Below are 27,949 nucleotides of genomic sequence, written 5' to 3' on the forward strand. Positions count from 1 at the left end.
TTTATCATTTATTATTTTTATTTGGACAACATATATACATATGTACAAAATACCTACTGTCAGAATCCTCTTTTATAATTTCATTTGATTTACAAAAACGGGACAACAAAATAACTTAGGTCACTAATACTGTACAAAAATAAAACTGATTAAACAGTTGTAAAGATCCGTGTCTTACAGTGATACAGATCGTTCATCTGTTGTGAAAGAACATCTCAATCTATCCAGAGTGATGAGTACTGTGCTAAATCTACCTGCAAACTGACAACTAATCAGTGTCTGTAAGTATAACTACCAAATATAATTCTCAAAAGAAGAAGCATGATGTAGAGCTACACCTTAAAGCCAGGGCATCATTCCACAGTGGTGAAGGGCTTTCTTCTTCCCTAACCAAGGAGAGGAGTTATCTTAACTCTAAAACTAGGAAATTGTCCAGAATATGACAACTACTTACAGTATTAGATAAAACAATTTTTCTTTCTTTTTAAACACCTGCAATAGTCTTTCAAAAAATTCAGTTTGGTTAAAAAAGTAAACAAAAATTACTATCCTGCATTTGGATTTTTTTAAGTTAAATCCATGGTCTTTTTAATATAAAAAGTAATTGTTTCATAGTTTTAGTGTTCAACGAACTCTAGTAGTCCTATTTGAACCATATCTTGATAGAGTAAATCTAATTAGAATGCTGGTTCCTGTTTTGTGACATTTTAAAACAGGATTTATCACAAAGAATAAAAAGCCTTGAGTTTATACGTTACGTTACTATAACATATAAGAGAATATCAAATGTGTGTTCCTTAACAACTCAAAAAGGCAAGTAGCAACTTTTTTTGGGAAGTAAATTGTGCATTTTTTTTTTAAACAAGTTGCTGCACTTACATCCATCTAAGTGCTGGACAAAAGCCACATATAGATTTACTCCTGAAACTACAAGGATTGTCTTTCACTGACTTTGCTTGGTTTTCCTTCCTTTCATTCTGTGAGGGAAAGATGAGTTTGTACAAGTTAGTGGGTTGCTAAGGCAACCCCAAACTCCTCACTCACTAAAAGGCAGCGTGCAGAGGATCACAAGCAGAACCATTCCATGAGTTCAGTAAGAAATAGGCAGCCTAACCTATTTCATATGGAAGAACAGATGTCCTTAAAACTTATTTTGGACACAGAAATTAAAATTTGGTTTAAAATAAGCGTTTCAAAAATCTGAAACAGAGGTAGAAAGTGTTCTTTATTTTTCCTGACATGTTTTCCCGTGAGAAAACACTTTCCTTTTTATCCCATGGACTGCTCCCAGTCCCTAATGTTAAAAGCGGTTCTCTTTATAGAACTGCTAATACAACTACGTTGGTTAAACAAACAAAAAGAGAAAACACACCGTGCTAGTGATGGCTATTGTATTGGAAGTTGGAGTCAGCTGTGACCCATGCCGGCTGCAGGCGCCCATGCTGGTTCTGAACTGGAAACTCGCATGTGTCAGGTGAAATTACCCATAGGTGGGCACCCCACACGTTTACACACCACATCTTATAGCACACGTATAAACAAGAGTGCATCAGAGCTCCCTGTTTTAAATATCAGATAAAATTGTCAGAAAACATCGTTTCTGATGAAAAAAAAAATGTAAACATTTCCCCCACGATCACTGCTGACTCCTCTATTTGAGGTTTCTTTTAACGATGAGAACTCAGTTCATTTTTCTGACCATGTAAAGGCCAAAATGAAGTTTTCAGGTAAATGGCATATTATGGATGTAGTGGTTGAGGCCATTTTAGACACCTGGATAGAAGATCTATAGTGGTGAGGCTACTGACGCGAAAGATACAGTGATGCCTTCTCATTCCTACAGACTCCATGTGCCTTCCTTCTCCAGAAGGGATAATTTTGCAGTCTTCTCTGAAATCATCGTGGCATTTTCCCTTAGCACTCACTACCAATAGGGGTATGTTATTTTTCTTTTCACATTGCAGCTCCCTTTTCCTTTTACATAACTCCTGCACTGTTAGTGGGAGTTTTGTAGGAATATGGGAAAGTAACCAATAAACATTTCCCCCCAAAAATAGACGTTTCCACAGCTAGTGACTGTTTTGCACCCATTCAAATAAAACCCAACAGAGTCAAAGCCCTCTCCCTCCGTGGCATTATGGTACAGTAAGATGAGGTTAATTAAAAGGATTGGAAAATTTGGAAAAGTTAATAGAGTTAGAATTGTTTGCTCTTTTTAAAATAAACAAATACTACCCTCCTTCTCCTTTAGCATCTGTTGTATATCTTCTGCCCTCACATCTCTGCCATGATTTCCTAGGAAAACGTGTATACTATAAAATAAGCAGATTATAACGTGGTTCCAAACAGAATGTCTGCTTCTACCCTTAAAGCATGTATTTAACTTATCCTCTGCGTTAGAAAATAAAAGTGCAGCTTATGTTCAAAAAGTACAATTCATACAAAGCAAGGTTTGAAAGTTCTGTACTTAGTGTAACCTTTCAAAGGTTTGTCTTGATTAGTATAAATTCAGACTGCTTACCCATTGACTAGAAGTAACTTTTGTTTTCAAGTCTTTAGATGACAGATCATGCTGGAGTAGATGTGCTCTTGCTTGCATAAAGACAGCTGTGCTATGGCGTTTTGTATCTCAAAAGGTAACGTGATTCAAGAGAGTGGTTTTGCTAAAGAAACCGAAGCACACTCGTCATTACATTAGAAGGTAAGAAAACAATTTTGAGACAGCAAGCAGAAAGGGCCCAGAATCACTGTGTGACGCCACAGGTCAATTCACCCAGTCAGACATATGTACACCAGTGTTGAATCTTTAAAATTCTACCCCAGACTTGGCCTAACCCCTCCCCCCACCCCCCACCCACCGCCCCTGCCAAAAAAAAAAAAAAAAAAAAATTGAAGGAGAGAGGAAAAAAAACAAAGAACATTTGCCTTCCCTCCAACAGTCAGAGACGGTGGTTCCAAGTTGCCTCTGCAAGGGGACCAAGTGTTGACTTTGATCTTAGGCTACAATGTGCTTTTTAAAAACAACGCAGGGAGAGGAAAATTAGACTAGTGACCAAAGAACAGTGACTTCCTGTGCGGGCTGTGTGCCTCTTCGGGCCGTGATTCCCACGTGTCTGTCCATTTGCTGGGAGTAGCTCTGTCCTTCCCGGTCAGTCCCTCCCTGGCTTCGGGGGGGCAGCACCTCACAAAGGGTTGGCCAGCGCCTTTTTTGATCGCTTGATCATGCTGGGGTGGAACTCCGTGTGCCTCCGGGCGTGCTTGGTCAGGTGGTCACTCCGCATGAAGCGCTTCTCACACAGCGGACAGCGGAACTGCTTCTCCCCAGTGTGGGTCCGGTAGTGGCGGGTCAGCTCATCTGAGCGTGAGAACTTTTTAAGGCAGTCTGGCCACGTGCAAGGAAAGGGCCGTTCACCTAAAAGAAGGGAATCAAGGATGCAGGTTAAAGAACCTGGAACCAAAATGCTCAAGGTTGGTCCTGGTCAATAATCCCCACCACTCAGGATAAATCCTTTCTACACCAGCGTTCTGGGCTGAATTGTGTGCCTCTTCCCCACCGCATATGCTTAAGCCCCAACTCCCAGTACCCCAGGATGTGTCTGTATTTACTGAGGTGACTGAGGTTGCACGAGGTTATTAGCCTGGGTCCTAATCCAATGACTGGTGTCCTTATAGGAAAAGGTTAGGTCACAGATACATAGAACAAAGGCTCTGTGAAGACACTGGGAGAAGATGGCCATCTATAAGCTAAGCCAAGGAGACCTGCCTCAGAGGAAACTGACTCTGCCAACATCTTTTTTTTTTTTTTTTGGCTTTTTAGGGCCATACCTGCAGCATGTGCAAGTTCCCAGGCTAAGGGCTAAATCGGAGCTACAGCTGCTGGCCTACATCACAGCCACAGCATCTTGACCTGAAGCACAGCTCACGGCAACTCCAGATACCCAACCCACTGAGCAAGGCCAGGGATCGAACCCGCATCCTCGTCGATACTAGTCAGATTCATTTCTGCTGTGCCACAATGGGAATTCTGTTTGCCAACATCTTAATCTTGGACTTCCAGCCTCCAATACTGTGAAAAATAAATTTCCATTGTTTAAGCCACCCAGGTACTTTACTGTGTGGTACTCTGTTGTGGCACCCCAAATAAACTAACACTGATGGCTGAGAATCATCTTCTCCAAGTGAAGCATGTGAGCTTGCTATTTTGTACCCAATGGATCCCCAAGAGACTTGGAAGCTAAATTTTCCAGTTTTTTTCTTATGCGGTTGGTGGTTTAACACATTCTCTCCAAGGAGTCAAAATACTTAGCCCTTTGCTAAATTTCCCAGCGTCATACAGATGGGCGAGAACTGAGGCATCTCATCCAACTAGCCTCCCAGCAGAGGCAGGCATTTCCTCTCAAGCTCCTGAGTGCTTGGCCACCCAGCCACTGCCTGAACAAGTCTGGTGGCAGAACCCCACACCTGACCAGGAAGCCTGCTTGTTTCTGAGCATCTCTGAGCACACTCTTACTGATGTGAAACCTGCCTCCCTGCAAAGGCCATATTTTAAGTCATATTGTCTAAACACTAAAAATTTGAGTTCCTGCTATGGCACAGTGGGTTAAGAATCCAACTGCAGTGGCTCGGGTTGCTGGAGAGACACAGGTTCAATTCCTGCCCCGGGAACTTCCATATGCTGTGGTACAGCCACAAAATAAATAAAATAAAATAGCTTAAAAAATAAACACTAAAAAGTAGTGTATTCCCTTTGCCACGTGAGGATTCCTTAACTATCTGAAGAATGCTATCATGCCTTTCTCTAAGCTTTTCTTGTCCCAATGAACCGTCCTACTTTCTTCTGTATTTCTCATAAAATAACTAACATTATTCTAAAATAATAGGTGCAGGCACAGAGTCAAGGGGTTTACATGGATTATCTCACTGAATTTTTAGAAGACACTCCACAGATGTGACCCATTTTTACAGATGAGGAGACAGAGGCTTAACACTTTTCAGTGTTTCCACATCCCTCCCCATTCTGGCTGCTTGCCTCAGATTCATGCTTTTGTCTCCTTGACCCTTTTTTTTTTTTTTTTTTGTCTTTTTGCTATTTCTTTGGTCCGCTCCCTCGGCATATGGAGGTTCCCAGGCTAGGGAATCGGAGGCGAGCAGCCAGAATGGGGATCTCCAGAATCGGAGCTGTAGCCACTGGCCTACACCAGAGCCACAGCAACGCGGGATCCGAGCCGCGTCTGCAACCTACCTCACAGCTCACGGCAACGCCGGATCATTAACCCACTGAGCAAGGGCAGGGACCGAACCCGCAACCTCATGGTTCCTAGTCGGATTCGTTAACCACTGCACCACAACGGGAACTCCTCCTTGACCCTTTTAAACGCAGCTAAGCCCCGCCCTGTAGACACCATCAGGCTAGCATTAGGGGCTTCTTGATCCCTGGATTGGCAGGGGAGGATCTGTGTCCATGTTTGTGGGGAATACACACAAGCAGAAAGAGCTGCTAAGATGGGTGTCTTGCTTGCTTGTCTTGTGAGTATCACCCCCTGCCCCCTAGCTCTGAGCACCTGCCTGCCTACTCTTCAAACCTGTCCAAGCACAGCCCATTGCAGCTGCTTCACAGACTCAGGGCACAGACTCTTGTTTCTGGAGAACTCTCCAGACACTCTTTAGGTAGGTGGGAAGAGAGAATATTTTGTCACTCCTGTTCCCACCTTTCGGAACCAGAGAGAGACTCAAAGGGCTGGGAGCTGTCCAGCGTAGTGCATCTGAGTCATGCAGAAATGATTCTGTCCTCCCAGCTTCTCCTAACCTGGGCCGGAGATTTGAAAACAACAATAGCAACAACAAAATACCTCTATCACCTTCGTGACAATCTATACATAACTAAGGTGTTAGTTGCTGTTCTCTAAGCAGAGCAATGGTCACCGTGCCATATATAACCTGCTTGCTCCTATGGGAAACCTGAAGTGGGCAAAACAAATCTGTATAAGCGGATTCCCTATAGGTAGGTCTAGATATAAATATTTCCTCACCGAGCTCTAAGCTGAAAGCCACAGCAGCAAAAGGCAATAGCGAGCCGATGAATGCCGGGCCCTACCCAAGGTGGATGATGCATGAGGACGCTCAAGAGTTTCTGGTAGGGCCAAAAGGAAAGAAGAGAAAGAGCTTCAAACAGAACCCTCTGAAAAACCCAATGACATGGAGTTGAAAACTGTACTTTTGCAATTTCTGTTGGATCAAAATGCATTTTTACCCAATTAAGAAAAACTTTGAGCAAAAGGAGAAATGCAGGTGGTCATAATCCAACAAGGCTGAGCTTCTTGGGGCAAGGACAAGGTCACAACTGACTTTGGCTACTTGTGCTGCCAAGCATTTAGTAAATGCCTCAACTGTGTGTGGTGCGGGTGTGGGGGCACGCACTGCATTTGCTCATCCTTCGGATCACTCCTATGACCGAAGCTTGCTCTCAAGTTCCTGAATCACTGGGAATTTCAGAATCAGACTACAGCAAAGTCCTCTCTAACCCTAATGAAGAATCGATGGAAGAAATGTTCTTTTAAACATATTCTGTTAAAAAATACGAGGAATGGTCAGAATTCACAGCATAAGGTGTAAAAAACCCAACCAAAACAAACCAAAAGCCCCTCTCTGTTTCTTCTATATTAGAGTCCTCTTTCCGCTGCTTGATAATTTGGTGGGGAGGAAAGCGATGCAAAGGAAAACCTCTGTGTTTTCTCAATGCCATCAGGGGTGGTTTTCTCGAAGGAGTGGTAATGTGGTTTAGTTATTCACTGGCGCATGTTTCTTTCAAGTGAGTCATGAGGGAAGATTAATTTATCTGAATGAATCTATGTCCACTGTGGGAAAAGTGGGTCAGAAGACCACTCTACTGTGTGCTAAGATTGGAAAAGAAATAAGGCACTTCCTGTTTTAGGAAGTTGGAAGCGACAGTCAGTAGAAAATTGTCATGAAACCTGAATCAGCTGTGTATGATGGAAAACTATTAAGTACTTATGCTTAGATTTACATGTATTTCAAATATAATCAGGGTCCATTCCCAATGAATTCACTTTCAATCTAGCTTATGGTTACACTCTCTTCACTGCCCCTCAGAATTGTCATGTAACTGTTCTTACTGCTTCTAATCCAGGTGCTGTCCTTGACCTAGCATCCTTTTCCCCTGAGTGCTTCAAAGAGGAGAGGGCCACCCACAGAGCCTAGAGCAAATGAGAGCCAACTGTACCCTTTGTTAGAGTCATACAATGTGTATAATTCAAGCTTACATTTTCCAAGCATTTAAAAATAGATCTACTTGGAAGTGAGATGCTAGTATAAGAGCTCAAGGAACATTTTGATTTTGCTCCAACCCTTTGGAGAAGCATTAGGGGCTTTTTGGTCAATGGTCTAAATTAAGGGTTAGCAAATCCACAGGCCAAATCTGACCTGGAATAAACACTACTCTTACACTTGGTTTTTACCAAATGGTTGAAACAAAGCGAAGAATAATATTTTGCCACAGGGGAAAGTTATACAAAGTTCAAGTGTTCACGTCCATATACAAAGTTTTACTGGAACAAAGTCACGCTCCTTTGTTTATGTATTATCTATGGCTGCTTTTCCACTACAACAGCAGTGCAGAGTAGTTGTAACAGAGACCATATGGACCATAAGACCTAAAATATTTACTATCTGGTCCTTCGTAGAAAGCTGGCTGACTCCTGATCTCAAGCTGAAGACCTGAACTTCTATCCGGTGTTGCCTAGAATTTGTAAATCCAAATGTTTTCAGGAGACAGACGCATAATAAAATTGGGTGAATAAAAGCCAAGTATGTTAGCTCATGGGTTTTGGAGGAATCCTGGGCCAAGTGGGGAGTGTCTTCCCCATGGAAAAGCACTCAGATCAACACCTGATAAAACATTGCTCCAGCCAAGCAGTTGTGTGGGCAGGGGACCTGGATTCTTCTTGGGGATTTACAGTTTGCAGCCCTTTCAAATCATCCACTTCTTTATTTATTTACTTCTTTTTGTCTGTGTTGCAGCCTGATGCAGAATCTCAGTTCCCAGAGCAGGGCCTCAGTGATAGAAGTGCTGAATCCTAACCACTAGACAACCAGGGAACTCCCAGTCATCCACCTCGTTAAGTCAGTGGCGAGTCTATACAAGCTACTATGGGATACATTCCTGCATGTTGGTTAGTGACAGATACAAACAATTGAAGATATCTAGAAAATGATACATGTTTTCAACCTAAAAAAGTATGGAATGGGGAAATCATACGTAAAGAAGGAAGAGAATTTAAGGCTGAATGGAACCAGAAATGATGTGTAGAGAGGAAAAGAGAGGGCTTGGAGGGGCTGTGATCTGCCCTTCATCCTGAAGTTGGCAGAAAATCAAGTCCAATCCTCCCTTTCAGCTCAGGGCTAAGGGCCCCAAAAGAATGGTTAACCTTCTTCATATAGAACAAAGCAAGTGCCAGCTAAAGAATATTTAAACTTGTCTTTTGTATTAATGAGAGAGTTACCATTCTCCTAGAGGAAAAAAATAAATAAATAAAAAAGAACAGACAAGTCCTAGTGCTTTATTTCTGGCCCTCACAGGAAAACACACCCAGAGGCAGTGACACAATAAAGTCTGCTTTACTGGAGCAGAGCTGTTAATGGCACAAGTTTCTCTGCATTCTCATTATTTATACACCACTCCCCTCCCCTTTAAGCAACAAGCTAAGCACCTCTCACTGACAGACGCAGCTCTGAGTATAAAATAAACTGGATCAAAACGGCTACTGAACACTGTACCAAATGTGTAAAAGACTTTCTGTGCAGAGACACGTCAGGCCTCCAGAAGTCTCCTGGGCCTCCAGTGGGTTCAAGAGAAGAGGAGTGGGGTCTGCTGGCTTTGCACGTGCTGACTTAGCACAAACGATGACTCATTTCCTTTAAGGCGCCTCCACTTTACCTGGTGATTCGTTGACAATACCAAGTGAAGCTTATTCTCAGTAAAGTCTTGAAATAAACAGTGGTGAGTTGTCCATACAGAGGGAGAAAGGGCAAGTGTGGGGACTGCTAACTAGCTATATCCAACACTGTCCAGGCCCCCAAGAGTTCAGATGGACTGCCACTGAGGTCCTGGCCTGGGGTCAGAGCACCTGTTCTCCTGACCCCCCCCTCCCCCATCTGGTTCTTTCATTCCTCCTTCCACAATTTTATGGAAGAGCCTAAAATGGCCTAAACTTAAAATGGGCAAGAGGGTTAAAAATACAAACTCTGAAGCTTCCATTGCTTCAAGCAAAAGTAACTCAATCTAGTAAAACAAATCTAAGGGAATTAGGCCTCCTTTTCAGAACAGGACTCTAAAAATGCCAATTAATAATCATAGCTTCTCCTCACAGATGTACAAAATCAAGGCTGTTTCTTGAGGAAAAACTGTGTTTTTCTTAATTACAAAAAAGCTACTAGGATTCCAGTGATAAAAGGATAATTTGACATTTGAAAATCATGCCGATATTATGCCTCATTTTCGCAGGCTAAATTCACCCCCCAACCTCCACCCTCCACGCACATCCCGCCTTCATAAATCCAGCACAGTATTTCATAAAATTCAACATCCATCCCTAATAAAAGCTTTTGGGGCATCAGAAGAATAAATTCTCAACAGGATAAAAAACAGATCTAAACCTTTCTCCGGCAAGGTCAAATAGTTAAAATGAAGATAGCATTCTCACTGAGGTCAAGCTCAAGGCAGGAATGGACTCCTGCTCCAAACATTACAGCTATTTAATGTTGTTCAGGTAATATAGTGGGTGCAATCAGATAACAAAATACGAAGTAAACTGTGGCAAGGAGGAGGCAAAATAAGAATGACGTGCAATTGGCTGAGAGATGCACACGACACCAAGAAGGACCCTGAACCAGACCAAGTACGGACCAAGCAGACAACCCAAAAACTAACTCCATTCCCGGAAAACTTGAGGCTACAAGCCTCAAGCGGAGCAGTTCTCCTGGGATCCTTTACCCTGCTGCTCTCCACTTGGGCACCCCTTCCCAATAAAGTCTTCTGCTTTGTCAGCAAAAGCAAAAACAACAAAAAAGAATTACTTGCAAATGGATACAACTTTCTATTTGCAAAGTCTTAAATAACTGAAAAACTAGTAAAAATTAAAAAGGCATTCATAGGTGTTAAGCATCTGAAACAGCAATGGTTTTCTTATATGCTAACCTTGGTCAGTCAGGATAAGCCTAACAATAAAGTTCAGGACCTGTGTGAAGAAAACCACAAAACTATGATACAAAAGGAAATGAATAAATGGGACATTTCCCATGTTCTTGGATGGCAAGGCCCAGTGGTGTGACTATGGCAATTCTGCAGAAATTCATCTATGAAATTAACACACACCATAGAAATTCTTTTTCTTGAACTTGACAAAATCATTTTAAAGTTCATTGGGAAGAATAAATATGTTCAACTTGCCAAGAAAATTTTGCAGTAGAATAATAATAAATGAGTACTTACAATACCAGTTATTAAAATGTATGATTAAAGCTGTAATAATTAAGATAGTGTGATACCAGCACAGGAAAAGACAAATCAGTGGAGCAGAGTCAAGCCTGAAAATAAATCCAAGACTTCATTTCAAATTAGTGAAGAAAAAGGAATGTTTAATACAATAAATGGCATAGATATCTGGTTAAAAAAAAAATTAAATCTGGATCCCTACCTTATACCTTTCACTTAAATTCCAAATGGGCTATATATATAAGTGTAAAAAAATAAAACCATAAAGGTAAAAGAAAATATAGGTGAGTATTTTTAGAATCCTGGAATGGGGAAAGATTTTCTAAACATAAAACCAATGGTAGAATCTTAGCTGAAGGGTAGTTTTGAAATATTAAAAAAAAAAATTAAAACCTCATGGCAAAATATATATATATATATATACAGTCAAAAAAGTTAAGAACCAAATCAGTGAATAAAGGAAATTGCAGCATATGACAAAAAGTTAAATCTGTAGTAAAAAAAGAACACTAGCAAATTAAATAGCCCAACTTAATAAAATTGGGCAAGGATGCAAATAATTTATAAAATAACAAATAATGACCAAATAATATAAACATGAGATACACTCAATCACAGAAGTAATCAAAACATGCCATTCAAGACACCAATGAAATCAGGCTGGTGAAAATGTTAAAAAGTATGTTCATGTACCTGTCATTGGTGGTGACCTGAGAAAAGAGCCCCCTACTGCATGAACGGGATTTATAATTGTTCTAGGACCATCTGGCAATATATTTGCCCAGGAATTATTTGTGGTAACAATTATACAGGATCACAGAAATATACAAGGATAGCAGCACTGTTTATGAAAAGTAAAACTTGGTAACAGCCTAAATGTCTAACAGTAAAGAACTACCTTAATACTTGATAGTGATCCATACAGCAGAATAATACATACCTGTTCAAAAAAGTACTAGACTGTTCTGTACAAAAGATATGAACAATCTTTTCACAGCTAAGTGAAAGGAGCAGCGGAGTTCCTGATGTGGCACACTGGGTTAATGATGTGGCATTGTCTCTGCAGCAGTGCAGGTTCGATCTCCAGCTAGCGCAGTGGGCTAAGGCTCCGAAATTGCTGCAGCTGTGGTTTAAGTCGCAGCTCCAGATCGGATTCAATCCCTGGCCCAGGAACTTCCATATGCCATGGGTGTGGCTGAAAAAGAAAAAGAGAGAGAGAGGAAGGAAGGAAGGAAGAAGTGTATGATTGGCTGTGTATGTATATTATGAATATCTACGGAGAAAAAAAAATATTGGAAGAACATATACAAAATATGAACTGTAATTACCTACAGATGAAGATAACCTCTTTTTTATAATATTTCCCCTATATTTTCTGAATTTTTTAAAAGCGAAAGTACAAACTGCTTTTATAATGAGAAGTCAGAAAAGCCTTACACAAAACAAAGGCAACAGTGATGCATACGAGTTCAGATTTTTCCACGAATGTGTTGATCAAGAATCTACTCCATGTGGGGAGTCGGGTGGCGACAAGGGTGGTGGGGGAGGGAGAGTTTACACGCTACTGCGAAATAGACTCCAGTGTCCGAAACCAAAGGAAGGAGAATAGTTCTGTTTCCTTCTTAAATTGCTAGAAAGTGAGAAACTTTCAGGATAAACTACATGTTTTCTCACTCTTCCTCTCCTGCTTCTTCCATATGTGAAAGGAAAATGGCCCCTACAGAACAAACAGGAATCTCTCTTCAAATACTGAGTGATACAGGCAGAGATGGCAGGACTGCCCCACCAAGGAGTGTGCTACTCAGGAAGTAGGGGGAGGGAGAGGAGCAGACATGCAAAGCCCACAGCCCTGTGCAGTGTTCCAGGGTGGGGAGGGCACTAGTCCTCTCCCCAGGCCACTGAAACCCCCTTGTCCATTACCATCAGTCCTTATTCCCCAAAAATAAAGCAATGCTAACTTGCAGGTACAAAATGTGAGCCTTTGCTTTACTGTTTTTCATTTCCATTACCCACATGCAGAAGCACACACTCACTTGACAGGAGGTAGGCATCATCTGCATTCGGCCAACTCTGCATTGTCCTACATAAATTGTCCCAATTAATATAGAGCTCAAAAATCAAGAAAGTAGGAGTCCTGGAGTTCCCGTCCTGGCGCAGTGGTTAACGAATCTGACTAGGAACCATGAGGTTGCGGGTTCGATCCCTGCCCTTGCTCAGTGGATCAAGGTTCCGGCGTTGCCATGAGCTGTGGTGTAGGTCGCAGACATGGCTCGGATCCTGCGTTGCTGTGGCTCTGGCGTAGGCTGGCAGCTACAGTTCCGATTCGACCCCTAGCCCGGGAACCTCCATATGCCGCAGGAGCAGCCCAAGAAATGGCAAAAAGACAAAAAAAAAAAAAAAAAGTAGGAGTCCTCATTGTGGCTCAGCAGAAACGAATCTGACTAGTACGCCTGAGGATGCAGGTTCGATCCCTGGCCTCACTCAGTGGGTTAAGGATCTGGCATTGCTGTGAGTTATGATGTAGGTCAGAGACATGGCTTGGATCACTGCATTGCTGTGGCTGTGGCTGTGGCTGTGGCTGTGGCCAGCAGCTACAGCTCTGATTTGACCTCTAGCCTAGGAACCTCCATAAGCCGCAGGTGTGGCTCTAAAAAACTAAAAAAAAAAAAAAAAAAAAAAAAATCAAGAAGTAAAAACCTCCTGTTTTCCAGAAATATTTGCTACTACCTACACAGGTTGATGTCCTAAAAAAGTAAAAATTCTTGATAGCTTTAGAAGAATAAATGCCTGCCCCAATGTCATCTCATTCCATTACCACTTGCCTCTGGCCTCTCTCTCTGAATCCTTATTGTGATTTGGTTTCCTTTTACATTTCATTTGTTGATACAACAGAGTCACTATAGAGTTTGGATGTGAGATTTTACTTCCTGGTCCCTGTGTTTATCTGTGGAAAGCAGCCCGTCCCATTCTTGAGGTTCTGCACTGAAAAGTGGGCGTCTGTAACATCTGTCCTGCAGTACGTCCTCACTGGAAGCTGGTGTCTAGGTATTCGGAAGCAAGTCTGTCCAAGTATTGCTTCCACATCCCCAAACTCAACTTACCTGTGAGATGATGCCAGAAACTCAGAAATAAAGGTGGCAGACAATAGAGTCTTGACTGTTTAGGTCAGCAAGACATATGTCATTATGCCTTTTTTCTTTTTATAAGTTAAAAAATTTTTTTATATACCATTACTTTTTTTTTTTTTTTTGCTTTTTAGGGTCACTCATGCAGCATATGGAAGTTCTCAGGCTAGGGGTTGAATTGGAGCTGTAGCGGCTGGCCTAGGCCACAGCCACAGCCATGTGGGATCCAAGCTGTGTCAGTGACCTACACCACAGCTCACAGCAACACCAGATCCTTAACTCACTGAGCAAAGCTAGGGATCGAATCCGCATCCTCATGGATACTAGTGGGGTTCGTTACTGCTGAGCCATGGCAGGACCTCCTGTGTATTATTGTGACTTGATGTCTCTGTTACCTGGCCCCCACCTCAGCAACTCCGCAATGGCAGAGAGGTGAGGGGACCACGCCCCATGTCCACACGGCTAGGTCCAGGCCCAGATTGGCCAATTACTACATGTGCGTTATTGCTCCTATCTCAGACTGTGCTGCCTCTGCCCAGTTCTTTGTGGGAAAGAGAGATAATAAATAAATAATCTACTAGGCACTAAATGTTGAACAGGACATATGTTTGATGCCAAAATAAGGCTGAGGAAGGTAGATTCTTAGAATCTTTGCATTTTGAGTGATTTTTTTTTTAATGACATCTAATTCAAATCTGTCCTGTTTCAAATGAAGCCCAGTCAGAGGGCTGCTGACTTGCCCAGGACAACTTTAAATCAGAACCAGTTTTCAAATTCCTGCTTTAGTATTGAGTTTAGAAGTGAAAGAAGAACACAAGACCTAACTAAGTGTAGAGAGAACCTTTTTCCTATTTCTCTAAACATCTTACTCCTAGGCTCTCCCTTCCACATACATTGCCTCGGGGAGGGCAAAGACAGGTTAAAACAAGTAAGTTGTTGCTATGCATGAAGTTTCAAGACAGAGTTTTAAAAATGTTAGGCATACCTTGAAATCCTTAAACTCTCTTAATTTGCCAGAGCTTCCTATTGAGATCTGAGCTGGAGAGAGAGAAATTGGAGGGGCTGTGTTTAGGGAACAGAGGCAGAGGTTTCTTGAGAAGTGCAGGTGTTCTCTGCTCTCCTTTTAGAAACAGGCTTGGGTAGCACCAGGCAGAGCAGCCAGGGCTGCATGGCCCACCCCATGCCTGCAGCCTGTCCCCATAGGGAAGTCCCCACCCACGCCAGGGCACCCAAGGAGTTGGGCAGTCATGCTGAGAAAAGGGTCTCAAGTGGATGCCTCAAAGTTTCTTTCCCATCCCTCCTCATGTGGGTAGGGGAGGGGTGTTCCTGAGATGGTACAAGTTGGGAGGATGCCACAAGAGGATGAGGCACACAGCAGGGATCTAATGCCTGCACCCCTGTACAGAAGACGCCTACATGTGAGGACCGGGACCCCCACCTGGTGCATGATAACCTGGGAGAGACCGCCAAGGTCAAAGAATGCCATGCGAGTGGACAGCCCTCCACTGATGCTAAGAGGTGAGGCTCTTGCCCATCAAACAGTTCACTCCCAGGAAGAAAGGCAAAAGGAGAGGGACAGAGAACTCTGATCTTGTCAACATGTACCCAAAAGAGAATAAAACAACACAAAGAGACTGAGGGACCCTGAATTGCCAAGATAAAGTTGGTCAACCAAAAGCAGAAATGGTGGTGGGGTGGGAGGGCTTGAGAACTCAGTTCTGGCTACTAGCAGTTCCCATTTTGTACACCGCAGGCTTATGACTGGGAAATTCTTACCCAATGCACATGGTTGCCTTCCAAGGGCCACCGAGACTTTTGGCAGCCTTAGCAAACACAAGGATAACCTCTCCGTGTATGTATTTAGGTAACATTATATGTAGCACCCTCAGCTTCCAGCCTGGTGGCAACTGCCATCCAGAGAGCTGAAGCCTTTGACTCAGAAAAGACGACGAGAAAAACAGGAAAACACAAGAGACAAGACAACTGCCTGGTCGGCGAATACCTCCTCTACCTGCCAGCCAGGTCATGGCACTCAGGGTGACCAGTGCTGTTTCTCCAGCACATGTGTCCAGCTTTTTCTCTCTGGGCTCAACCTCTGACACTGCTAGCACCAGAGTAAGGCTGCGATGACTATAGAATCTATTCATACATGCCACATGGGTCACCATAAAGCAGATCTTTCTAGCTTTAATAGAGTGAGCCACTAATAGTCACCAAAGACCATGAAGAATGGCAGGGTTGAGCTGTCCAACTCTTACCAAACAGATCCCGCCTAACTCTCTCAGCCCTCTGGGGGCAGGCATGCCTGGACAGTACTTTAAAATCTGGGCACAAGCAGGACATTGAGAAGGAATGACACAGGTCAGAGGGGCACAGCCCATGTTTCTTTCACACCAGGGAACCCCTGCTTCAGTGGCTAATGCTCAGCAGATAAGCATCCTATGGCTGGCCTAGGCTATGATTTGCAACACCAAAGAGAGAAAGCAGCTGTTTGGTTGTCATTCTGCTTATTTTCATTAAAACAGCAATGGTACAAAAGCACTGGAGAATGATGGCAGCATGGGGATTTAAGTCATTTTTATGTGTTTTTGTAAGTTATTTTTAAGATCTAATTTTTGCCTCTTACGATTTATTATGGTGTTTTTGTTGGGCATTATGCACACTGAATAGACTTCTGAATCCCAATGGGAACCACCATATAAACAGCTCATCTTTGTAAAGACAAGACCTCTATCCATTAGCACACAGGGGGACAAACATTCCTGTAAACACAATTCATTTCTCTGGGCATTAAAATAGACAGACTGGAATTAAGACCCAGTGAATGGTTCTGCGGATCACATTGCTGTCACCACACATGTTCCATGTGAGGCTTTGGGTGCCGGCTTAGAACATCCACTGAGGAGGGCCTCTGGGCCTGAGCCTGAGCCTAAGAAATACTTGTTGAAATAATCCATCTTCTGGAGTTCCCATCGTGGCACAGTGGTTAACGAATCCGACTAGGAACCATGAGGTTGCGGGTTCAATCCCTGGCCTTGCTCAGTGGGTTAAGGATCCAGCGTTGCCGTGAGCTCTGGTGTCGGTCGCAGATGCGGCTTGGATCCTGCATTGCTGTGGCTCTGGCGTAGGCCAGTGGCTACAGCTCCAATTCGACCCCTAGCCTGGGAACCTCCATATGCCGCGGGAGCAGCTCAAGAAAAGGCAAAAAGACAAATAATAATGACAATAATAATCCATCTTCTACAAAGACCACTTAGTATATGTCCTGGTAGCTATATTACTGGTTGAACTACAGAGATAGTTCAGAGCTCTTTCTCTTCAAACACGAAAAAAATTGTGGAGGAAAAACATTGTCATTGTCTTTTGGAGTAACAAACAAACAAAAAAACCCCAAAAAGACAGTAGTTTCAGGAGTTCCCACTGTGGCACAAAGGGATTGGCAGCATCTCTAGAGCTCTGTGTCACAGGTTTGAGGCCTGGTGGGGCACAGTGGGACAGTGAGACAAGGATCTGACATGCGTAGGTCTCAACTGAGGGAAGTCCATATACCACCGGGTGGTAAAAAAAAAAAAGAAAGAACTCCATATACTACCAGGTGGTAAAAAAAAAGAAAGCGAGCAAGAAAACCCAGTAGTTCAGTTTAGTTCCAAATGTGTAGACAGAGTGACCAGCCATTGGTTTTGCCTCTCTGGCAATAAAAAGCACACCTTGAATTTCCTTTTGGAAAGCACCCCTTTTCCACTCTGAGTCTATGTAATCTCAGGGGTGGTGACTCCACGCCCCAGCCCAGAGGTTGGCTGTGACCCAGCCGTGCCACAGTGACTGAGTTTCAGAAACAGGCACAAAATTCAAATTCATTTATGAAGCTTGAAGCCCGGGACTTTGCTAGAATCATTAGGAAAGGGGAGCTGACTTTCCACTGGGCTTGCTGAATTGGCAGAATGGGAGTCTGAACTGCTGGCAGCCATCTTACCACCATTCAGAGACAGCCAGCCCATGAATGAAGCCAAAGCAGAGGACAGCAAAGCTGAGCCAGGAAGAGAGGCAGACACTGAGCACTTGCATCCAGAGATCCCTGAAGCAAGAGCTACCCCCGAAAGCAAGAGTAACTGCAACCAATAAAGTGCTAATTTTTACTAAGCCAGTCCAAGTTGGAGTTCTGTTGCTTACAACCAAAAGGCCTGATTAAAAGAGCTGTGGATCCAGAACTGGGTCTTTTTCAAGTGGAAGGACCCATGTTTTGGATAGCTGTTGGAAAATACAGGATAGGTTTGGACAGGTCTATGGTTTCTGCAGATATTGCTACCAAGGTTCATAAAAACCAATCCCAAGTCAGAGCTAGGCCTCAAGAGTTGAGACAATGGTGGCTTTGGGGCAAATCCAAGAGAGTCTTGCAAAAACACAGGGTCTCTTCCCACTGGCAAAAACCCAAAGGGTCCTGGTCAACAAGTATTCATGTGCAGCTCCAAGCACCTAGAAACATATTAGGAAAACTTTAGAGTAACCTTGGACTAAGTTAACTAACTACAATTCCTCCTGTAAAATGAGAATGAGTACTTTCCCCATCTCATAGGACTTCTGGGAGTTTAAATGTGACAATGTATGTAAACCATTTGGCTTGGATCTTGGCATGTAATACATGCCGGATGTTATCATTATTAATACAATTAATATAGTTACCACTAATATTAATAATTTATAATTATCACTATCATTATCATTTTTTTCTTTCTTGGCTGTCCTGAGGCACATAGCACTCCCAGGCTAATGATCAGAATCGAGCCACAGTTGTAGCCTAAACCACTTAACCCACTGTGTGGCTCAAATCCACATCCCAGCACACCTAACACACACAGCTAATCCCGCTGCACTACAGTGGGAACTCCTATCATCATCTCTGTTATTCACAACATTCACAGTGCCTGCTATCAAAATCTAGAACAGTTCTTTGCATGGAACAGTCACCCAATGAATAAGTACCATTTAAATGCACGAGCTGCTGCTGGATTAATGTGGAATTGCAGACAAAATCAAGGGCGTCTGGGCAACACATACAAATTATTTTTAATTATAATACGTGGTATATGGAGACACTGTCCTAAATCTTTGAATACCTCATCTGGACTAAGTCTCATAAAAATCCAGGGGCATATAATTATTGAACTCTATTTTACAGATGGGAAAAATGAGGCTCAGAGAATTCTCATAATTAGAAAGTGGCAGAGGCAGGATTCAAACACAAATCTGGGGGACCCCAAAGCCCATGTTCTACTGGCTCCACCTGCCTCCCTGCTGAAGGTAAAGACCTCTCTGGAGAACCCTCACATTCAAGCTCCTTACGGTGCACTGGCTTCCTTATCACAGCCTTATTCTGCTTTTCTGACTGCCTGTCTCATCCAAGCTGGCTCCCTAGAAGGGAGAGATGGTAAAACCCCCCTGGCCTCCATCTATTTGAACAAAAAGGATCTATAAGATTCCTTCCAAGAGTTGCTGTCATGGCACAGTGGTTAATGAATCCAACTAGGAACCATGAGGTTGCAGGTTCGATCCCTGGCCTCACTCAGTGGGTTAAGAATCCGGCGTTGCCATGAGCTGTGGTGTGGGTCGCAGACATGGCTCGGATCCCGCATTGCTGTGGCTCTGGCATGGGACAGCAGCAACAGCTCCGATTAGACCCCTAGCCTGGGAACCTCCATGTGCTGTGGAAGCGGCCCTAGAAAAGCCAAAAAGCCAAAAAGCCAAAAAAAAAAAAAAAGAGATTCCTTCTAGTTCTGAAATGTCCATAATTCTTAGGCAGGATCTTTGTGTTTTTGTCCATTGCCTGACTCACGGGTTCCCACTTTGGTTCAAGTCAGGTCCTTTGAGAGGCACTCACTTCCAAAAGTATGGAGACTCGCCTTGGAAAAACATTTACACTTTGTTTAATATGAAATACTGCTGCCTGCTTTTCAAATCCTTGTCATTAATTTTGTACGGTTTAAGGACCCATCTCTTTATTTCAATCTATTTAAATAACCTTCTCACTTTTTAAAAAAGGCTCAATCAGGGATGAACTTCATTTTGCTGTTCAAATCTGTGATCATTTTCAATTTCAGTTAAAAAAAAAAAATTTCAAAGGCCCAGTGGCCCTGGGCATAGACAGTGATCTTACTGGTTCTTACAGCTCTAGAACCTTTGGACTGTAGATCTAGATGTTCAATTCTCATCTCAGGCCTCCAAAGGCTGCCATACCTTGTGATAAACCGAGATTATAAGGGAAGCCTGTGGGTGCACGATCGTAAACATGATTAAGCACAAATGGCAAGGAGGCCTCAGAAGATCCCACACATAAAAAATGGATGCATCTCATTCCCTTAGTGGGGAAGGCATTTTCTAGGAATAATAACATTAGTTCTATTATTTGCTTGAGGCTGGGGTAAGACAAATGTTTACTCTTGGCCTTAATGCACCAAAAAGGTATTAAAGTTTCAGGAGGGGTCCAGGAAGGGAGGAGGAAGAAATCTCACAGGCGCTGGCCTTGGGCTGTTTCAGAGTGCTGCTTCCATAATAAGAGGGCAGAGGTCCCCTGGGCTGACTTTACCTCTGCCCTTTCACTCCACTGATTTGGTTAATGCAAAGCAGCCCTCTAAACCAGTTAGAAAAAAAAAAAAAAAATAGTTAACCAGATTGAAATCCTCAGGAGACCACGGCAGAAAAGAATTCAAATCTAAGAATTGCCAAGAATTCACGAAGAAGATCTCCATTTGGCTAAGCTCTGGCCTGGAGCACTTCATCTTCAAAGGACTTCATGGTACTCATGGTACCTCTGAGGAAACTGAAGCTCCAGAAGATTCCAGGACTCTGTCCAATGTCACGGGCAAACAGGACAGACAGCCAGCCTCTGAATCCAGGTGGTATGTTCTCAAACCCTCCAGGCCCTTCCCCTTGCCTCCCAAGTTTCAGTGGAACAATCCTGGTCTATCAGAGATGATTTAAAAAAAAAAAAAAAAAAAAAGGAAGAAAAGAAGAGAAAAGAAAAGCATACACTTTTTTTTTTTAACAGACAAAATGATGGATGTGATGACCCCTCAAGGTCATTTTCGACCTCCAAATTCTATTCTTTTGATATTAACAACGGCCGCCAACAAGTGCTCTCAGTTAGGCTTAGGCCTGTGACTAACTTCCCAACAAAAAGTGGGGCGGAGCAAGAAACAGGCATGCTCAAAGACCACTGCAGAGGATCCTATTTCTTTCCCTTTTAACCATCTGTGGGTTTTTTCCTTCCCTTTGCCCCTCCTATTTGCGTGTGTTGCATAGAAACAGAAAGTGCTTTTGTACCAATTACTAGGCACTAATTTACGTTCTTCAGTGGGCGCTGGGCTTGCTGGAGAAACATTAGGAAAAGGTGGGAGGGTCGGATGTGGGGGAGGATTCTAGCAGCAGAGGCCTGGAATGCTGCAAGCTTTTTCTCCAAGCCAGAGAACAGCTACTGAGAGGAAAGGGAAAAAAAAAAAAAAGGAAAAATTTTGGAAGTCAAGACTAAGGAAAATGACAAAGCTGGCTTTTTTTTTTTTAAATCAAGAATGCTAATGATTATAAGGCATTCAGAAATCAAAATGATGGTCAAGAAATCCGACTCTACCCAGGGCACGATGTCAGGTTGTTTTGGGGACTCCTGAACAAGTGAATACTGGGAAATCACCCGCCCACTCTTCTTCTCAATGAGCTTATTAAGGAAGACCATTGTCAGCCACTTTTCCGATATGTCATATGATGTTTCTCCCTGGGAAGTTCAATCTGGGAATTTCCCACAGACATTGCGGAATGACTAGTTCTTGGGATAAGCATCAACAATTGAGCCAGGAATGTAAACCTGACCCTTATGTTCAGAGTCCCAAGAATTTATTTCCCTCAGGTTACATCTTTGCGTCTGAAGGTAATGGGGTGTTACCATCAAAATAGCACTATATGCACTCTTGTGCCTCCCTCTCCGACCAGGGCCCCACTTGCACACCTCCCCTCTCTCTTCTCACCACTCACAGAAGATTTGGGAGGAAAATCATGGGAAATAATGGTTTTACTCTGTAATTCTACTCTGCTTATCTTTACTGTTGTGAAACAGTCATCCTGCCAGCAGCAGCAGCAGGTCTTCTGAGACACATTGCCTTTGCTAGGGCCCTAGATGGTGGATGATGAAGGCCAAGACGGGAAGTAAAGTGGAAGCAACCAGTCCTTTCCACCTCCAGGACCAGACTGTTAGGTCTTCCCACAGTCCTCAATCCATGGGGAAGAGTCCAGCAGCAGTGGGCCTGGGCTCAAGCAGCTGTGGGCCATCCTTCCCTAGAATCAAGCAAGTTTCTAGCCTCTTGTCTGAAACCCAGAAGCAAACCTCTCAGGCCATCCATGAAATCTACAGCTAGAGCCCATTTGCAGTCCTTTGCTCTCATTTTTTTCCTGACAGGGTACGTGAGACTATGTCTAGACAGTTTTGCTGCAAGGAGTGAAATTGCCCCCATTGGGGCAAAAGTTGAATTTTTGGCAGGTGAAAAAAGTCTTGGCTGCTAGAATGGTTTGTGGCCTTCTAAAGGTGCACAGTACAGAAACACCTCTACAGTATATCTGTGGTACTAAAACGTCATGGGGTGGGGGGAATTATGGGGGAGGAAAGGCTAATCTCCTTGGAGGAGAGAAAGTGGAAAAAAGAGTAGGAAAACAATCATCTGTGCAGGCCCCTCTTGGATGAAGCATGTCAGGCTATGAAACACCACTCACATCACTTTGGGCAGACTTCTGGAAAGAAGAATCGGGCAGAGAGGATGTTTCCTTAAGGATCAAGGCACAGGGCTTCCTTTCTACTCATGAAGAGAAGTGGTAAAATGGTAACAAATGGGCAGGTGCTAATTAATGGGCTGCCCAGGGGCCACTTCAAGACCTTGCCCTGTCCCTGAACTCCTGCCTACTGGGTAGTGGAAGTAGATCCTTCTCATACCTCTGATGGTACTAGATAGTCCTGAACCAAAAAGCCAAAGCTTTTTGCAGCAATTTAGGAAGAGGAGTTCATGAGGCACAGAGCAGGCCTGGCTCCTATGTGAGCAAAATTTTGCTTTTTGGGGGGCAGGGGGCTGCACTTGAAGCATATGGAGGTTCCCAGGCTAGAGGGCTAATGAGAGCTACAGCTGCCGGCCTACACCACAGCCAGAGCAACACAGGATCCGAGCCATGTCTGTGACCCACACCACCGCTCACGGCAACACCAGATTCGGTTCCGCTGTGCCACAATGGGAACTCCATGAGCAAAATTTTAAAACTTTAGTTTCAGGGGAGGAAGTCCACCTGAGCTAGAGCTAGTCAGTGATGGGCATTCCTGGAGAGGCCAGAAAATCCATTTCCTTTTCAGAGGATAACTTCCGTGGTGGGACCTCCCAAGGCCTCCTCCACCAGATAGTCTGAGTAGCCCAGGGGAATGTTTAAATAGGAGAAACAGAAATATAAACAGCCACTGTTTGGCTTTTTGGAGCTCTTTTCTCTTCTTGTTTTACATAAACTTCCTTCTGTTCTATTAAAAAAAAAAAAAAAGTACCGTTTAAAAAAATTTTGTTTCTCTAGAACTTGGGTGTGAGGATTGGGATTGAGGGCTTTCTGGTTTTCAGAATCCTGTAACCAGTACCCTTAAGCTCTACCCACTATCACCATCTGGGGGTTTAAGTCCCTCCAAAAAGACCGTAAAATGGTACCTGGTGTGGAAATAAGGGCTAAGGTTTCCATCACTGGGACGTCCACCTAGCATGACTCTATATATCAGCTGGTTCTGATGACTTCCAATCTGGAATGTGGATGTAGTTGTTTACTTCTCCAAAAGATTCCCTCTCTCCCTCTCTCTCTGTGCAAGGTGACTGCAAAGTCAGGAAACTTAGGGTAATTCTATTTTTCTTTTCTTTGTCATGCTCTTAGAGACGTTAAGAGGACATGGGATAGGGTCTGAGAGTTGGTGGGTTTGGGAGTGAGTTTGAGTAGGCGAATCTGGGGTGTGTGCCCAGAGGTGGGGGGAGCATGTGGGTGTGGATGTGGGTATGCCAAGATAAAGTTGGCTGTATTTTCAATTAATAAGCTCAATATTTTTTCAGGCAAAGTACTCCAGTGAGTCTAATACTTAATCTGAAACAATAAATATATCCTAAGGTGTCCAAAAAGTCTGGAGACAGAAAAGCTCGTATTTGTTGCCCTTTTTTTCAGATTAACCATGGATTCACTGCTTAAACTTTAGAGATACATCACCCAAGAAGATATCTGATCTAGAGGCTGAAGAAAAACAAGGTAAGCATAGTGTTAGAAAATGTAAGGTATCATACTGCTTAAAAATAAGTTTCTCCTAGGTCTCCTGCTTTTAAGCTCTGCCTATTACATACAAACTATGATCTCATCTTTGTACAAGAACCTGAATTCAGAGATAGTACCCTGTTTTGTGGATTAAAAAACTGAGGCTCAAACAAAGAGACTACAAACTTAACTGCCAACAGAGACCACATTAATGATGAACAGTAAGGGACACTGCCCCACATAAAGAATGGTCAGTTCAAGCCAACTGTTGCTGGGCAGGAATTCAGGCCCACTACTGCCAGATCACTGGATTTTCCAAGCCAGAAATCTGGATTTGTCCGGAAATCCTGATTTTTTTCCATGTTAGTAACTGAATTTTTATAAACCCTGGGCTGGCCAGGCCAAACAAATTTGTAAAGAAAATTCAGCCTCAGACCTGTAGCTTACAAACTCAGAATTCAAGGAACTTGCTTAAGGTCTCACAACTGGGAAAGAGGAGGACAAATCAAGAACCTAGCTCAGTCCACCTCAAAACTGTTTTTTTCTCTTAGGTACTCTAGAATTAACTGCACTGAATTAAACACAATTTTGTTTAAGTGGCTCAACTTCTAAAGCCATTGGTTCTACAGAAGTGGCAGCTGTGTCAGGCCCTATCTAGGAGGAGGTGAGTAAGCAATAGGAGGGATTCTTTGGGCCATGAGCAGGGGGCGTGGCTGGAATTTTAATTCTTAAAATCTTCACAGAATGCAGACATTTCAACTGCTATCTCTTGGCTACCTTTTGGGTTTAATACCTGCCCCCCCCCCCCATCAAGCTGATATGCCATCCCAAAGACAATCTACCTCGAAGCTGAATGGAAACTTCTAAATGCGTGAGCCCTCCTTCAAGTCTCTTATTTAGAGTATCCTTTACACATACCTTCTCTAGCAGGAGTACACTTCTGTTAGTCTCTATGGAGGCCAAGGTTTTTGTTGAACTGTGTCCTAGCATTACAAAGCCTCCAAACAAATAAGACACCTGCAATCGCCGTATCACTAGTTTCAAAAGAGTGTAGCATTTAAAATGGGATTAGCATTTACTTCGTTTTCCACTTTGGACTGTGTAAAAGGTTCTCCTGAAACAGCGGAGCTGACTTGCCTCATGGAGAATTAAAGAGCACCACGCATGCACGCACACATAAGCAGCCATTTCTATAAATGCCTGAGAAAATCACTCAGCCGAGTGGTCCAGAATGCCGGAATCATTTTTGAGTTGGACAGACTCAGGGAGCTCACACAGAAGCCCTGCAGGCCTCCCCAACTGCACGACTGGGCAGCTCCCTGAAGGAGAAAGTGCCTTTGCTCAAGGTGGCAGTGGGTGTCCCTGTGAACTGAACTTCGGGAACATGGCTGACACAGCCAGGCCCGCCCAACAGCTGTTGGTGAGTAACACCCTCCAGTTAATATACCCCTACTTCACCCCGGGAGCCACTCTAAAGGTCACATGCCCCAATTCAGGCACAACAACACTTACAGATAGAAACTTTGAAATGTGCTGTTTTATGGCAACCTAGATGACTACCCCAAACAGAACCTGATTTTGCACTAACCACGGAGGAAATTCAGCTTTACTCCTGTGCCAGCAGCCACCTCCACAAGAAACACTTTCCAAAGGAAATAAAATACGAGATACAGTTACGTGGCCTTTTTTAAAAAAAGCAAAACAGAACCAAACCAACCAATGATCATGTTGAAACCACAAGCCCAGGGCCTCATCTTAAAAGTACCAACAATTATCCCAAAAAACAACAATACTTTCCAAGTAACTCCAATAACCTCCTCTTAAACATGGTGTCATAGGACAGAGGGAAAAGGAGTTTCATGAGAAGACCAAGCACTGGGCTTCCTTACTGGAACAGCACTGTAAAGGACCCTTACTAAAGATGGTGAGACAGCATGGCCAAGTGTGAATGCTTTCCAACTTTTTCTGAATATGTTAAACAGAACCAATAGAATTGGCTGACCAAGGCCCCTGTAAGTCTCTAAAGCTCATTTTATACTGCGGATGTCTCAGCCACATGCCTCTGGTCAGCCCTGCCTTTCGCTTTCCCTGGGAAATAACCTTCCTTGGAGCCTCCAGAACATCCCAACCTTCATTACCAGCCTTGACCTCGGCAAGGACCACACCTCCTTGCTAAGGGCTGCCCGGTGCGACCTAAATCACGTGGAGAAAAATCCTCTCTGAATCGCTCATTTAAAAGGATAACTAGTCGTGAAGTTAACCAACCATCACTTGATCAAACTCATCTGCTGCCTGAAGCAGTATTATTTTAAAGCTCTCTGGGGACTCTTGGCCAAATTTAAAAGCACCTTGGCAAGGCCTGAAAAGTAGCAGGCATACAGCTAAACCAGCGAACCCTTAGTCATTCCTAAAAGGTTCCCTGCAAAGTGCCCCGCTTCTCCCCAGGTTTGGCCACTTCACTGCAATCCCACAAGAGAATAAAATAAAAGATAACACAGTGGTTTGACTGTGTCCCTCAACCCCCGTCAGCGTCTGCCCAGGTGGGGTGGCCCCACTGCCGCCGGGTGCTGGAGTCCGGCGGGGGGGGGGGGCGGGGCGGGACAGGGAGGGGAGGCACCACTCCCCGCGTGGCCACGCACGGGGGCTGGCGCTCAGCACTCACTCCGCCCCGCCAGGTTAATGCTCTCCATGGCTTCTAGAGGCTGGGGACGATTAAGAAGAGAGTGAGCTTTCCGTCTCTACACGGTTCAATTTTTTAAAAAGAGTTAAACAGCATCTTATCCAAAATTTTTGCACCCTTTCGGCCAAGTGCGTTGTTCTTAACTCCCAGAAAGGCTGCCCGGCCAAAGGTTAACTAACCCCAGAGCTTGCGGGAAGAAGGAGACGCCGCTAACCTGTATGCACTCTGTAATGGGCTTTGAGATGGGAGGATTTTCCATAGACTTTCCCACAGCCACTGTAGGGGCACTTGTGCCTCTTTTCGGAGGCGTGTTTCCCCTTCGCAGCCACTCCAGGGTGGAGGAGGGAGAGCGGGCTGGGCGCGCTGCCAGGATCCTGTCTCTCCTCCGGGCTGTGGGAAGGACTCGACCCAGATTCGGTGGTCACGTCGCTGTCGGATCCCATATCCTCATCAGGACTCTCCAGGCTGTCGCTGCACACCGAAGGGGTCTGGATGGGTCGGTACTTGTTCAGGTCCAACAAGCTCTTGGCGATGGTGACCAGCGTGCAATAATCCTTCCAGGTGTCCCCCGGGTCACCGTGCTCCTTGGTCACCTCACGCTCAGGTAGTCGCAGCCGCTCGGCGTCCGGAGCGCCCCCATGCTCCGGCACCGCAGCGCGGTTCGAAATGGAAACCAGACACTGGGCAGCCACGAAGTCCATGTAGGCGGCCGCGGACATGGTGCGGGCGACAGCAGCCCCGGCGACGCGGCCAAACTTGGTGGTGGCTGCAGAGGTTCGGCTCGCTGTGCCCTGGCCTCGGACGATGAGCGCGGCGCTGCGCGGTGGCCAAGGGGGCGGGGGCGCGGGGCGCTTCCGACTCGCAGGAGCGCCGAGGCGACCTCAGCCCCTCATCTTTACGTAACCGGCAGCGCCTCCGCACGCAGCATCCACGGCCCCGGGCTTCGCTGCGCCGCCGCCTCTCGCCGCCGATGGTGCCCCGCGCCGGGCGCTATACCCCCGACGGGCGCGCCGGCCGCTCTGAGCCGGCTCCCTTGGAAAGGTGCCACACGTGGCGGTCGCAAGTTTATTCGACCAAAAACGCCCCCGAGGCGCTGAGAGAGGAAACTGCAAGAGAGGTACACGCCCTCAGCCGCCTCTCCGTCGAGCCAAAGCCCCAGGACATTCACCCGACCACCTGGATGCGGGTGGCAAGGGCCGGACCTAGCTCCAGGTCTAAGAGACACTTTTCCCCCAGTCCACTGACGGCTTCTGAGACCCTGCTCTTGCCGGTCCGCACCGTTCCGGCATTCTCTCGCTCAGTAACAATTTCGCAGAATCCCATCACGTCACAATCCAA

General features: G+C 44.5%; 1 protein-coding gene across 1 annotated transcript; it reads right to left on the reverse strand.

The window, feature by feature from the left end:
* KLF9 (KLF transcription factor 9) lies at positions 1-27,342 on the reverse strand. Its single transcript, XM_047767759.1, has 2 exons — positions 26,826-27,342; positions 1-3,412 (listed from the first exon to the last, which is right to left on the reverse strand). Exons 1-2 carry the CDS (start codon positions 27,328-27,330, stop codon positions 3,183-3,185), a joined length of 735 nt encoding a protein of 244 aa, XP_047623715.1. The 5' UTR covers positions 27,331-27,342; the 3' UTR covers positions 1-3,182.
* Between the last annotated feature and the right edge of the window lie 607 nt (positions 27,343-27,949).

The sequence above is a fragment of the Phacochoerus africanus genome, chromosome 2 (genome assembly GCF_016906955.1).
Source record: "Phacochoerus africanus isolate WHEZ1 chromosome 2, ROS_Pafr_v1, whole genome shotgun sequence".
Taxonomy (NCBI): Eukaryota; Metazoa; Chordata; class Mammalia; order Artiodactyla; family Suidae; genus Phacochoerus; species Phacochoerus africanus.

Coding starts and splice junctions, on each gene's coding strand:
- KLF9 (XM_047767759.1), bottom strand. CDS start 27,330: ATGTCCGCGGCCGCCTACATGGACTTCGTGGCTGCCCAGTGTCTGGTT. Junction 3,413..26,825: donor CCATTACAGAGTGCATACAG/GTTAGCGGCGTC, acceptor CCCTTCTTTTAG/GTGAACGGCCCTTTCCTTGC.